This window comes from Dama dama, chromosome 29, assembly GCF_033118175.1.
Source record: "Dama dama isolate Ldn47 chromosome 29, ASM3311817v1, whole genome shotgun sequence".
In the NCBI taxonomy this organism is placed as follows: Eukaryota; Metazoa; Chordata; class Mammalia; order Artiodactyla; family Cervidae; genus Dama; species Dama dama.
Window position 1 is genome coordinate 68186005 of NC_083709.1, and position 14005 is coordinate 68200009.

A 14005-nucleotide genomic window follows, 5' to 3' on the forward strand; every position below is an offset into this window, starting at 1 on the left:
AGGATGGGTTAAGGCAGGGACTGGGAGTGGGAGGTGCTGGAGAAGCCGTGGAAAAGAAAAGGGGAGGGCCAAGGACAGATCCAACAAGGCTGTGTGGTTTCTTGGACGGGAGGTATTTCAGGCTCATTCAGGGAAGGGTCTCTCAAAAGGATGAGACATCTAAGACTGCAGGAATAAAGAGTGGCTGGCAGTTTTTATCAGGCCAAGGCGTGGGCAAGTCACTTTAGTATCCCCGTGGATTTGTGAGATAAGATGGAGGGAGAGTGGCCAGAGGCTAGATTCATTTGTGATCTGCCCAAGCCAAGATATCTGTTATCCTGGATGACCAGATTGTGGTGAGAGGAACCGTGTCATCCCGAGGGCTCTGCTGGTTATGGGGAAGCCAAGGGAGCCCAGGGGAAGGCAAGCCCCCCAGGATGCCAGATGAGGGGTGGTTCACATCTGGTTTCAGTCCAGTTTCGCCGTGTTCAGACCATAACAGCCATCAAAGCGCCTGGTCATCTGCAGCAGCTCTGTGCGGTCGGCAAGGGGTTGGGATTGTATCCCCAGCGAACAGGCAAGGAAATCGAGGCTCAGCGAGGCGCAGGAACCTTCTAGCGGGACGCAGCTCCCTAGTACCACCGTACGCTTGGCAGCCTAAGCCCAAGCCTTCGCCGCACACCGTCCAGCCAGGCTGAAAACGACAACTCCCAGAATGCTACTCGGAGAGGGGCCGGAACCGGAAGTGGGGTCGGAGGCGGGACTTGGTGAGTGCCGCTTCTGCCGCGGGAGGAGACTGGTTCAGGTACGCAGGGCGTTTGTTGGCGTGAGGGGTCGGGGCTGAGGGTCCGGCTTCGGACTGCCGCTTTGTTTGACCGTGTGGCAGAAGCCTGGGAAGCAGGCGCTCGGCCCGCAGTTGTGTGGCCCCAAACTGTTGATGCTGTTCCTTCCTGCTTCCCGTCGCTTTCGCAGCCTATGAGCCATACGGGGCCTATTTCGGGGTACTCTCGAGCTTGGGGTCAGGGTGTTCTAGTGCTGAAGGTGCCGGGGGAGGAGAGCCGGCTTTGGTAGCTAAAACCTAGCATGAGAAGCTAAGAGAAGAGTTCAGAGGCTGGTCCATCACTTAGCGCCCAGGGATATATTCATCAGGTGGAACATGGGTTAGAAGAGTTCTGAGGCCTCCGTCAACTCAGAGATGGGGGTGGAGTGGAGGATTGATTTATTCAGCAAGTCTTTATTGAGCGTCTGTTACGTACGAAGCCTGTTTCCAGGCATAGAGGATATAGTGAACAACACAAACATAACACTTAATAGGAGTGGGGACTTTCAGACCAAAAAATAAGTAAGGTGTGTGCCATGTTGGATAGGGAAAATTGGAATGTAGTGAGGAAGGTAGTAATCATATAATTATCCAGGGGAAGAGGATTGAGGTAGAAAGAACAGCAAGTGCAAAGACCCTAAGGTGCTATATCCTTGGTGTGTTTAAGAAACAGCAACAGCAAGTAGACCAGATAGCGCAGACAACAATAGATGATCATTAACAATCAGTATAGGCTATTGTAAGTGTTCAGGGAAAGAATCAATTAGCAATCTATAATAGGAATAAAAGAGAGTTTTATTCTAGCCAAATTGAGGAGTGTAACATGGAGACATAAACTCAGGAAGCACTTGAAGTGTGTTCCACCAGACAACAAAGTGGAAGAACTTTATAGAGGTAAAAGCTGTAAGGTTACAGTTAGTTACATGAGTTACTTATCATGAATTGTAATTGGAGCTCGCAAGAAATAAGGGTGCTTATTAGTAAGGATTGGTTAAGGTCTGAATTGGTTGCGTAGTTATGTAGGGAGATCTTGAGACGGTAAGATTGTAGCTGACTGGTGTTACTCTGAATATGACTGATCATGTCCTTGGGGGTCTGGTACAGTTCAAAGAAAGTTCAAGTTCTCAATGGTGCAAAGACTTGTCTGAGACCAGATCTTCAATGGCACCCAATTCCATTTTTGTTTGCCTGAACTCTTACTCCATTTTAGTTTCAATGGATCATTACAGAGATTTACTTTTTCAAAGATACACATTTCCTGCTATGTTGATAGCACACTGGACTCAGAGGAGTAGCCATGAGCAATGGTTATACCATTCTTAGCTACAACTTGGCTGTAGACTAGAGCACTTCTTTTACCTATCTTCCTCAGGGATTTGGAACACCACTTTGAAATTATTACACTAGTTAAGTGTGCTGTAACAGTGATTCTTCATATTTTTCTACCTCAGCTCTTCTGATGGATATTAACCATTTCCTCTATGACTATGGCTTTCTGCTGCAGTAATATGTAAGTCAGAGGAGGGAATATGTAGATTTGAAAAATGAATTCTGATACGTCACCAGCACCTTAGAATCCTTGGTTGGTTGGATTTGGACTGCTCTTTACCATAATTTTTGGCCAGCTCTAAACCTTCCAGGATGTTTTTAGCACAGGACTTTGCATAGAGTAGGTGCTTAGTAAATATTTGCTAAAAGGATGGTTTTGAAAATAAATGGAAACGTAGTGGGATAGGTAGGTTTTACCATCTCTGTCTCACCCTCCACTCATACATACATTCCAAAGAACACAGTAAATGAACTGATGTCACTGCAGCAGGGAATAATCATTGCTTGGAGGTGTCAGGGGCCGTGCCTGTCTTCTAAAGAGTGAATTTGGCTTCCTTCCTACTTAAAGGTTTCCGTGCTTACATATTTCTCTAGAAGACACACATGCTTTTCTCTGTGTTAGTATTTCACACATTTCTACTCCTTCAGTAACACTGCTTGTCATTTGGATATGGGGAAATACTTCTGCAAGTATAACAGTTCCTTTTTCTAATCTGGGTGACAAGGACAGAGGACTAAGCGCATGGACTGGAAATCGGAAGGGAGTGCTCAGAAAACAGAGTCACGGGTGCCGCAGGAGCACGAAATTGCCCTCGACAGCCCAGGTGAAGATGGCGTCTCTGAGAGCTTCCAGCTTTTACAGATTGACGTGGGATGTGAGCATTGGGAGCAAGAGGCCCTGCCCACAGGCAGTGCGGCTTGGTGCTCGGTGAGTGGAGCCAGTTGCCTGGTCACGGTCTTTGAGATGATGGAATGTCCCAGAGGCCCCTATTTCAGGGATAGATCCTGGTAACGAGAAGATTGGGAATGAGTTAGATGTATTCCAAGGGATGAGTTTCCTGTTACCTGGTTTAAGGTTTAATTTCATTTGAATCATAGAAAAAGTAAATTAAGTTCAAGAGGAATCTTTGTACACCTCAGAAAGGTCAGGAAATCTCAACCCTGTTTCTAATAAATTTACTGTGACCTTGGGCATGCCACTTCTCTTTTCTGGGGTTCTGCTTTCTCTAAACACAATCTAGTCCATTTTTGTTTTTAAGACTAACACCCCTTTTCTCTCCTAACCCTATATCTAAATTTGAAAAATAAATAAGTAACTATTTCTAATATTCATTTTCCTTTCTCATGCTTATGAAGTTCTCAAACAATTTTGTTTTCTGGATAACATAAGAAAAATGTCCAAAGAAAGCAGAGACACTGGGAAAAGATAGTTGCGGCAAAGAAGAGTAAAAGAAAACAAGAAAAAGAAAGAAGAAAAGCCAACCGTGTAGAAAATTCAGGTAATAGTAAATTAGATTGTTGGTGTAACGATTAGTATATTTATATCTTAGCAAACTGGTATCTGCTTGTTCCTGGAAGAGTGGGGATATTGTTTTTAAGTAAAAACTTCTGGGAGATATGACCTATTGTTCTGTTTTGTCGGGAATCAGTATCGAAGAAAGCAAAATTTGAGACTACCTTTCAGGTATAAGCAGCCTAGTGCATATATGTGTTTATAAGCTCAGAAGTAGAAGGAATGATACTAACAACAGCTAATGTTTATTCACGGCTGTGTGCTAGGTTCATTGCTAAAAATTTTACCTGGTTTACCATAAGGGGTAAGAACTTTTATTATCCTCATTTTCTCGGCAAAGAGACTGAGGCTCAAAGCAGTTAAATAACATGCCCAAGATGATATAGGTAATACATGACCAAACTGAACTCTGACTTAGATCCAGCAGTGTGTTCAGAGCACTGGCTTCACTGTTGCGCTACACCCATACTGCCTAATGAATGAATACCTTGTGTGAGCTTCCAGTTTCTCTTCCTATGCAAAAACTATTCACCAGGCTGGGGAGGTCTAGTGCTTACTGAATAATATTTTTCTGCTTTTCCACTTTGATTCCTCTCTGATATTTCTACCCTAGGCATCTGCCCCCAGCACAGCAAACGTTTCCTGAGATCCCTAATCAAGGAAAGACTTTTGGAAGCCAAGCACTCAGGCCCAAGACTCTGTATCGATTTGAGTATGACCAACCACATGTCTAAGAAGGTAAGGCATCCACTGAACTCTGAGTGTCTGCTCACGTGAGAGAGGTTCGGGCGGGAGCAGCTTTTACACAGAGCGTGACCAGCTCCAGCCTCTAGGATTCTCTAGTAATCCAGCAAATGTGCTTAGGTTTCTAACATGGCTGCTAAGTTCCAAGAGGGCTATTGTAAATAGGAAGGGAATAGACATCCTTTGGTTCAGTTTAGAATTTTTGACCTTATATTTTGTTTTAAACCCAGCACATTTGCCGCTGTGTTCATGGTGTCCCAAGTCTAGAAGGAGCCTCTCAGGTGTAATTCTCCAGAGAAATCTTTGGCTTTCTGCTAGGGAGAGGAATGTTTGCCTGGTTGCATGGTGTGGGGAGATGACCTGGTGGGAGGTCTTTCTACACTGTAGGTGTTTTGTAAAGCCCTGTTGGTGAAGGGTGGCTTTTCACCGTAGGATTCTGGGGGTGGCTGAACACACAACACTCCACACCAGACAGATAAGATTGATAACAGTTTATCGGTCATATGCACTCATCCGGAAAGGAGCTTGACACTGCACACCATTCGGGCCACATGGGATTGCGTTTGGGAACAGAATAAACAGCCAGGGGCCATAAAGGTCAGACTTTATAGGTTTCTGCAGGAAGATTGATTGGTTTGTTGGAATAATGCAGGAGCATTGGGCTGGCAGGAGCATTGAAACGCATTAAAATGCCCTGGAGGAGGGCATGGCGACCCACTACAGTATTCTTGCCTGGAGAATCCCATGGACAGAGGAGCCTGGGACATAGTCCATGGGGTTGCAACTAGTCAGAAATGACAGAAGCGACTTAGCGCACACGCATGCATTCAGGGATAAGCAGGAACCATTTATCAGAGGAATCCCTTTGATAAAAAAGAGTTGTTTGGCTTGTGCACGTTATCAGTGGGAGCAGAATTTGGAGAGGAACTTGCAGCTAGGCCCTTCAGAGCCCTCTCATTTTCACCAGGTAACAAGGGGGCACACAATATCAGACCTTGATTTGAGGCCTTATACCAAAAAACACGTCTTTGTTTCCCATCGTCCCTGTTGTACGTGCTAGTATCTGCATGTTTTTTAGAGAAATTAGGATCTGAGATTCTTCCAGGAAACCTCTAACTGTAGCCCACTGAAAAGGTCAACCAAGAATTTTCTACTGTTTGTATTCATTGAGATATCAGATTAAATCAAAGCCTGAGGTATTTTTTGTGTGTGTTTATTTTTTTCCTGTACTGAACCAAGTCAGGCCAGATTGTGAAATGACCTTTCTATAAGGATTATGTCTCTGAATCGGGATGGAAAGTTAAAAATTCCAAACCTATGACATTTCCTGGAGTTAGGGAGAATGTGCTGAGTTTACCTGATGGAGTATAAAAATGCCTTTACAGTAATCTAACCTCTTTTTAATAAATAGTAAACATCACATGGTGAGCTTTTTGATAAAAGCTAACAGAGAAACAGAGTTACAAATGTAGAAAAGAAACTTATGGTTACCATGGGGTGAAGGGAGGGGCAAGGATAAATTGGGAGATAGGAACTGACATATCCACACTACTGTGTATAAAACAGACACGTGATAAGGACCTACTGCATAGCACGGGGAGCTCCGCTCAGTGCCTGGTGATGGCCTGTGTGGGCAGAGAGTCTGAAAACGAGTGGGTTTATGCACAGATGGTTCACTTAGCCGTACACCTGAGACTTAATGCAACATTGGATGTCAGCTATGCTTCAGTCGTTTTGTAAAAAGCTAAAAGAAATATATATATATGTGTGTGTGTGTATACATGTATGTTTTAGCCAGTCCAGAAGGAGGGAGAGGTCTTAGTTTTTTCATTAACTGATTATTTCTGGGCTGGTATCATTACCTTAACTTTCATCTATAAGGTGTGATGCCATGGGATGTAACACAAGTGCATATATACATGTACTCACTTGTGGAGTCAAAGGGGCCATTGTATTTCATGAGCTTTCCCAGAGTCTTATTCAGTGAACTTACTCAGTAACCATTTGTGGATAATGAATTTAGAAACAGTGGGCATGTCACTACCTTAAGGTATCCTGGCTTCTTTGAAGGAGTTAAGTAGACTGGCTGGACAGATCCGAAGGTTGTACGGCTCCAATAAAAAAGCTGACAGGCCATTTTGGATCTGCCTCACTGGCTTCACCACAGACAGCCCTCTGTATGAAGAGTGTTTGAGGATGAATGATGGATTTTCCAGTTATCTGGTAAGCCTTATTTTGCATATTATTTGAATTGTCATTTGAAAAGTAGGTTGGAAGGGATAATAGTAGGTTTTTTTAACTTTTTTATATTTTGATGTAAAAATTTTTTTATATAATTTATATATTTTCTCTATTACAGTCTTAAAAAATTTAGAACCTCTCATCAGTTCTTACATTTAAAAATTTTCATCCTTCCCACTGCTTTGGAAAACAGTATTACCAGTATCTAGGGCTGTATTTTGTGTCTAATGTATTTTACACTAGACTATGCGTTCCAGGAATGTTTTAGGGAAATGCCATGACTCCGTGTTCTTAAAATGCAGAATTTGGAAACATGAGTTTTTGGGGGAAGAGAGAATCCTTATGGAAGTAATATGGATTTAAGGTGAGTTTTAGGGAGTATTAAGTGTTACTTTCAGTACTTCCCTTAGGATCTCTTAAATGTAGAGATTGATATGCAGGCAGGAATCCAGATGAGTGCCTTAGAAGTGACCCTGAAGGTGCCCTTGTGTTCGCATCGTGTAGCTGAGACTTGGTGTGACCTTTCCCAGGGAGGTCCTCAGAGGCCCCAAGTGTGAAAAGTGCCATCTGCGTTGCTGCCCGTGGTGCTGTCAGCCTCATGTCCCTCCTGTAACGCAGCCACTCCCAGCCTTCTTTCTCTGTACATGTTCTGTGATCCCTGCATATGAGCCGAGCAGACCCACTCGAGGGCCCGTGAGTGCAGTCCTCTTGCTGCCCTGTCTTCATGCTTTTCTTAGGTCATTCCCTCCGGTTTGAATACCTTTTCCTTCTGTGTGTGTCGGTCTCCCCGCTTTTCAGAAACCCAACTCCAGCATCCCCTTCGCGGCAAGGCTGTACCTGGTGCTGTCACTCTCTGCGGTCCCAGGCCTGCCCGTGTGTCCGGCAGGGCCTCGTTACCGCTCTGTCTCAATTTGTGAGGTTGAGTGTCTGCACCCTTCCCCTTCTGCGCCCCACCTGAGCCCTCTCTGAGAACAGGCTGTCAGACATGGATCCCTTGATGCACCTGGAGCCAGGCCTGATAGAAACCACTGCATGCCCCGTAAGGAACTGGGTGCTGCAGTGTGGGCGTGTCTTAACCTAGTAACACTACATTGGATTGTTTACATTTTTCAGCTAGACATAACAGAAGAAGACTGCTTTAGTTTATTTCCTCTGGAAACCCTTGTGTACCTGACTCCTGACTCAGAACATGGTATGTTCTTTATGCATTCATTGCTTCTAGCCCTTTATTTCGTTATTCCTGGTGTCAGAATTTGTTAAAGCCAGCCGTGGTGTATCCAGGGTAAAAAAGGAATGAACATTTACTGCACACCTCTTACGAATAGAGACCTCTCTGGATGCATTGTATTTGTCCTGCCACGTGTGCATAGCAGCACAGATTTAGGGTCTCCATCCTCAGCTGGGCCTTGTGAGCTACTTGGTAATCCTCCTGAGTTTTCCTGGTCACCTCCTTGCATGGACTCTTTTTGGATCAATGTTAGATAAATATTTTTTCCCCAAAAATTCTCTATTTCACATAATTGTCAGTTTTATTAAGTTGATCTCAGTAGTTGTCTTCTAATTATTTTATGTTTCTCTGAAATGTTGCCTCCTTTCTGAATCCTAATGGTGATTTGACTCTGCCTATCTGATTAGATATGCCAGTGGTTTAATCTATTTAATTGAACTTTCCAGGGAATTAGCAAATCTACTATCTTTTCATTTCCTATTTCATTAAATTTCTACTTTTTAGCATTAATAATTCTTTCCTTTTACAGTCTTTGGATTTAGAAATTATAAAACAGATTGATCTTAATGGCCTTTATTTTTTCAATAGCTCTTGCAAATGTTGATCTAGACACAGTTTACATCCTTGGTGGACTTGTGGATGAAAGCATTCAGAAGGTAAGTGTACATTTTAGGCCTGATAACTGCATTTTGAAAAGTGAAGCTTTCTTTTAGAGGCACCTGCCCTGTCGTAATCTCACCCAAAAGACATAAGAATCCAGAAGGAGTTGGAGGAAAGAGCCTCCTCTGCCTCAGTTGGCCCTCCTACTTTTTGCCAAGTTCCCTCTCTTCTCATCACCAATGTCAACAATCCTGATACCTGACAGAATCCAGTCAGGGACTAGAGTGGGGGATGTTTGGTAATTACATAAATAGCCATTACTGAATTCCTTTCTTCTCCTCTTGTCTTCAGTTCTGCAGGGATTACTCTGATCTTGACCAAGGAGCTTTTTTTTTTAAAATGGTTGGCTGTACTGGATCTTAATTATGGCGCATGAGATCTTTAGTTGTGACATGTGAGATCTGGTTCCCTGACCAGGGCTCACACCCAGGCCCCCTGCACTGGGAGCCAGGAGTCTGAACCACTGGACTGCCAGGGAAGTTCCTACCAGGGAGGATGTCAGCATTCTTACAGCTATTTGTTCTTTGTTGAAAGAGTAGTTTGTTCCTTCTTAGGTCATCTTCCCTGTTGACAGATGTCTTACCCATAATCTCAACCGCAGTAGAATTGTCCAGGTTTCTTTTGTTGAATTTGAATTTTATGAGAATAATTGGAGTTTTGAAATGCACTTCTATTATACAGGTATTTGTTGAGATAATTTTTTATGCTTAATAATTAGGATATTCTGTAGATGTAAATGATGATATAATGGTTAAAATGTATAAACAGGAGCACAGTGAAAAATAAGTCTATCTCTCATCTCTGTCTCCCAGTGTCTGCGTGTGAGGCAGCCAAGGTTTTCTTGTGTATCTCTTGATATATTCTGTGACCACACAAGTATGTGTTTATGGGTTTTGGGGCATATTAAATGAATATATTTTTTCATATATGAGAGTGTATTTTTTCATATGTATGTGAGATACATACACATATTTAACACAAAGGATATTTAACTGTATTGCATTTATTCTAAAAAAGTCAAGTGTTCCATGACTCCATAGTGATAGTCTTAAAATATGGGCAGGAGGTAGGGGTAGGGAAGGGCTGTAAAGAAGTCAGCTAATAAATGAGAAACGAATAACAGAATTGAAAAATCATCATTTTGTCACTCCCAGTGTAATCACTGATTCAGGGGATTGACTGAAAGAAAGGTGGTGAGGGAACTAACTATTCGTGTGGTCTCAAAGTACCAGCCCACAGATTAGAAAGGCAAAAGTGTACCCTTACAATGAAGTGATCTGGAGTTCACCATCCGAACAAATGATCAAACAGAATCACCAGTGGTGACATGTACCTCCTTATGTTGGAATCTCACCTGTGATGTATTCTTAGAAACTGTTTAAACTGAATTTAATCATCAACAGACCTAGGATGTGAGCCATTCTGTAAGACAGCTGGACCAGACTTTGAAAGAAGTCAGTGTAATGAAAACTGATATGGCCACGGGGGCTATTTTAGATTAAAAAGACATAACAGCCAAATGCAGTCTCCCACAGCAGAGTGACAGCCCCTTTTTGAAGCAGACAGTTCTAGAGGGCCAGTGAGCAGTGTGTAATACATAGATGCACAAATGTAACACATGGTCCTCTTTATTTTCCACCAACATTTAACCTGAAAAATAGCTGGCACAAAGATTTGTCAAAGGTATAGAACTTTTTGGTTGCTACTTAAGAGTTTGGCTTCTTCACTACTGCTGCTGCTAAGTCACTTCAGTTGTGTCTGACTCTGTGTGACCCCATAGACGGCAGCCCACCAGGCTCTTCTGTCCCTGGGATTCTCCAGGCAAGAATACTGGAGTGGGTTGCCATTTCCTTCTCCAATGCATGCGTGCATGCTAAGTCACTTCAGTCGTGTCCAACTCTGCGACCCTATGGACAGCAGCCCACCAGGCTCCTCCGTCCACAGGATTCTCTAGGCAGGAATACTGGAGTGGGTTGCATTTCCTTCACAGAAATATGCTAAGAACAACATTTATTCAAGGGGAATCATTTTATCTTTAAATGTGCAGAGAACAGAAACTAAACTGTAAACTCCTTCAGGGCAGCATCCAAGTCTCCTACTATGTACTCTAGTTCAAAGTGATTATAAAATAATGGAGTAGACTTTAACAACCATAGCTTATATATGCAAGAGGTTGTTAACTTTCAAAGAAGTCCTTTGAGTAGCTGTACCTTTATTCAATCTGAATTGCATCACTTAAAACATTTTTGGAAGGTCTTTCTTGGAATCATGTTTCATGTGAGTCTGAGACGCTAGTAGTCCAGTGTCAGAAGAAGGAAGGTGCTAGGCCTGCTCTATGCTGTTCCAGTTCTTTAGACCACATTCACAGTGGTCAGTCAATATGGGATGGTAAATGAAAAGACATTGACAAGCTAGAACAAGTTCAGAAGAGGTTGACCTGAATAATGAAGGGACTCAAAACTAAATCATGGTCAAGGAAAAGTTGACAGAATTGAGACTGTCAGCCTGGAGATGAGAGGATCCATAGGGCATGATCCCTGCCTTTAAGTAGCTGCATGGTCATCCTGTGGAAGGGCCATTTCACTTGCCTGGTATGGCTCTGGAGGAAAAGAACTAGAACAAATGACCACAAGTCTCAGAGGAAATAGAAAATGTGCCTTGATATCAAGATTCCCTATTAACTGCTACTGTCAGAATTGGAATGGGTTACCCCAGGACGCATGAACTCCCTGTCCCAAGGGTTGTCCATTTAAAGCCAGAGGCCACCAGGCAATGAGGTCATAGAGGACAGACAAACATTGAATGGGTGGTTGAAGTGGAATAGTTGACTGTCGAGGTCCCTTTCAAACCTGAGTATGCTGATTTTCTCAGTAATATAAAACTTTAATCCTGAGATTCCAAATGCATAGATGACTTTCCTAGATCTTCTTAAAAGGTAGTGAGTATAATTTAAGCTTCAGTCCGTGACTCAGGGACATCCCTTAAGGGACATTAATGACTGTACTCTGCTGCTAAATGGCCTCAGTACTCTGAAGGTAAATGACCTTGGACTGTTGGATTTTTTGAGCTCTGTCTCCTCTTTGTAGTTTTCATGGCCTTGCCTTTTCATTGGGCTGTATGTCCTCGTGCCTTAATGCTGTCTGGTTACTAGGTGCACTTAACTCGAATCCCGTCTCCTCAGCTCTGATTTGCCGCGACCAGCTGGCGATGGCTGAGAGCCCGATAGCCGGAACTGGAGCGCACCGAGCTCGGGCAGCCGTGTTCTCTGGCTGACTGGACTGCTGGGGTTTGTGGGTGCAGGGTGTAGCTGCAGATGGGCCTCCTTTTCCTTCCTTCCTTCTTGGTTGTATTGATAAGTAGCAGCAAGTAGAAGCTAGCAGATTAAGAGGCTTCCAAATAAGTGAGTTATTGCTGCATAAGCCATTTCTTACTTGCCAGAAATAAATACTCTTCATTATCTGCAGTTTCTTCCTATTTTTTAAATACACTTATCATCTAATTTTGATTACAGATGTAAATGGTAAATGAGGATTCTGACAGTTTGCTCTACTGCATATGACATTGAGAATAACTTCATGTATTATTTTTATAAGAAAAATGTTTGTGACTTACAGAAGGTGACACTTCAGAAGGCCCAAGAACACTCTGTTAAGACTGCCCGCTTACCAATCCAGGAATATATGGTCAAATGCCAGAATGGGAAAAACTACCATTCAGAGATACTGACCATCAATCAAGGTACTCCTCACATGGCCCACGCTTAACATATGTTAGTCATGCTGCTGCTTCTGTGCATTGTGTTTAAGTACAAATGGCCCTTGAAGCAGCCTCCCCTGTGACTGATGTGCTTGGACTTTATTGTATGCACTTTGTGACATGCATCCTGGCCTCTCAGAGGCGTTTTGCATTTTCTTCCTTATTCCCAACTGTGTTAAAGATGGTGGAAGTTGTTCCTTTGTCCTGGGATGCCATGCCTTCAGCCTGTCACTGAACAGTGAATTCCTGTTTGTCCTTCATGATTCCATTCATGGGCATCTTGGTGGCTCCCTTCCCCTTCCGGGCCTGTCAGGCCCCTCTGTTGTGTTCCCGTTGTACTGTGTTCCTCTCTGCTGCAGCATTGTCCATTCACAGGCCTGTATCTCTCAGTGTAGGCTGAGATCCTTGTAGGCAAGCAGGGCCTTTGCCTTTGCCCGTCTCCCCAGGACCTGGTACCATATGTGGTGAAGTAGACTTGTTGATTGAAATATTCCAGAACACTCTTTTCCTTGTTGCTACTGCTAAGTCACTTCAGTCATGTCCGACTCTGTGCGACCCCGTAGACAGCAGCCCACCAGGCTCCCCCGTCCCTGGGATTCTCCAGGCGAGAACACTGGAGTGGGTTGCCATTTCCTTCTCCAGTGCATGAAAGTGAAGTCATTCGGTCGTGTCCGACTCTTAGCGACCCCATGGACTGCAGCCTACCAGGCTCCTCTGTCCATGGGATTTTCCAGGCAAGAGTACTGGAGTAGGGTGCCATTGCTTTCTCCATTTTTCCTTGTTAGTCATATACTAATTCTCTTTTCTCTGTGTGATCCATTTGTTTTCCGTTTACCCTTCTAACAGTGTTTGATATCCTGTCTACTTACTTTGAGACTCAAAACTGGCCTGAAGCATTGAAGAAAGGAGTTTCTTCCAGAAAAGGCTATGTTCTTCAGAACTCAGTGGAATGATGGAGAGCCTAAGGAGGCAGTTGCAGGAGGTGAAGTCGCTGGAGTTGTCTTGACCAAAGAGCAGAGCAGAGAACGGTCGTGGTACTTGACATCTTGGCTCTTCACTGGGATGAAGGACCACATTTTATGCTCTTTTGATCTCCCATAGTGCCTGTCTCACAGGAAGTGCCCAGATACATGTTGACTAACTAGAAAGTTTACATAACAATGAATTAGCCCTAAGACTACATGGCTTTGGATGTGTTTATTCATCTTTTTATTTTTTTTTTTTTTAATTCATCTTCTGTACATCTATTTGTGAAGTACCTACTCATAAGAGTAGCTTAAATAAGTATTGTTCTATCAAGAGTTAAGTTTTCACTGCACAGGCATCATAAAGCTGCATGACTTTGTCCAGCCATCTCAAACATGCTGATCTTCCCCAGCTCAGTGATATGCTGTACAGACTCTGCAGGGTCAGCCTGTCCTAACAGCCCTGCTTTAAGCCCCCCGATAGCATTTGTTCCATCTGTGGCTCCTACTTTGTCTCCCCTATTTGGAGTATGGGCAGGGCAGTGAGTATTTCTCTCTTCCTAATGGTAGCCTTGTAACAATTTGTGGCAGTATCTGTGTGTCCTTTTGAGCTTTCTACCAGCTAGATTCTTCATATATACTTGTGATTAACAGGTCAAATTGAAAAGCACACTTAAGTATTGCTTAAGTCTAACTTGAAGAGACAGAAAATATATTGTATCTGACACAAGTATGTTGGGTTACCTAAATCTCAGTGATCCCTTTTTTTC

At 43.3% G+C, this 14005-nt stretch overlaps 1 protein-coding gene across 4 annotated transcripts; it reads left to right on the forward strand.

Annotated features, from left to right (window-relative positions):
• The first annotated feature begins 719 nt into the window (after positions 1–719).
• Positions 720–13450, forward strand: TRMT10B (tRNA methyltransferase 10B). Of its 4 annotated transcripts, none has more exons than XM_061132667.1 (9): positions 720–784; positions 2854–3056; positions 3519–3627; positions 4255–4379; positions 6456–6608; positions 7740–7818; positions 8443–8510; positions 12129–12252; positions 13117–13450. In XM_061132667.1, the coding sequence occupies exons 2-9, from the start codon at positions 2871–2873 to the stop codon at positions 13221–13223; spliced, it is 951 nt and encodes a 316-aa protein (XP_060988650.1). In that variant the 5' UTR covers positions 720–784; positions 2854–2870; the 3' UTR covers positions 13224–13450. The 4 variants fall into 4 exon arrangements, with proteins under 4 accessions (XP_060988650.1, XP_060988652.1, XP_060988653.1 ...); XM_061132669.1 differs by having other exon boundaries at positions 13146–13450; XM_061132668.1 differs by having other exon boundaries at positions 739–784; positions 2859–3056.
• Positions 13451–14005: the final 555 nt, after the last annotated feature.

Excerpts from the sequence above, each read along its gene's own strand:
- TRMT10B (XM_061132667.1), top strand. The coding sequence starts at position 2,871 with ATGGACTGGAAATCGGAAGGGAGTGCTCAGAAAACAGAGTCACGGGTG. Across the intron at positions 3,057-3,518 it reads GCAGTGCGGCTTGGTGCTCG|AAAAATGTCCAAAGAAAGCA; the intron begins GTGAGTGGAGCC and ends GGATAACATAAG. Across the intron at positions 8,511-12,128 it reads TGGATGAAAGCATTCAGAAG|AAGGTGACACTTCAGAAGGC; the intron begins GTAAGTGTACAT and ends TGTGACTTACAG.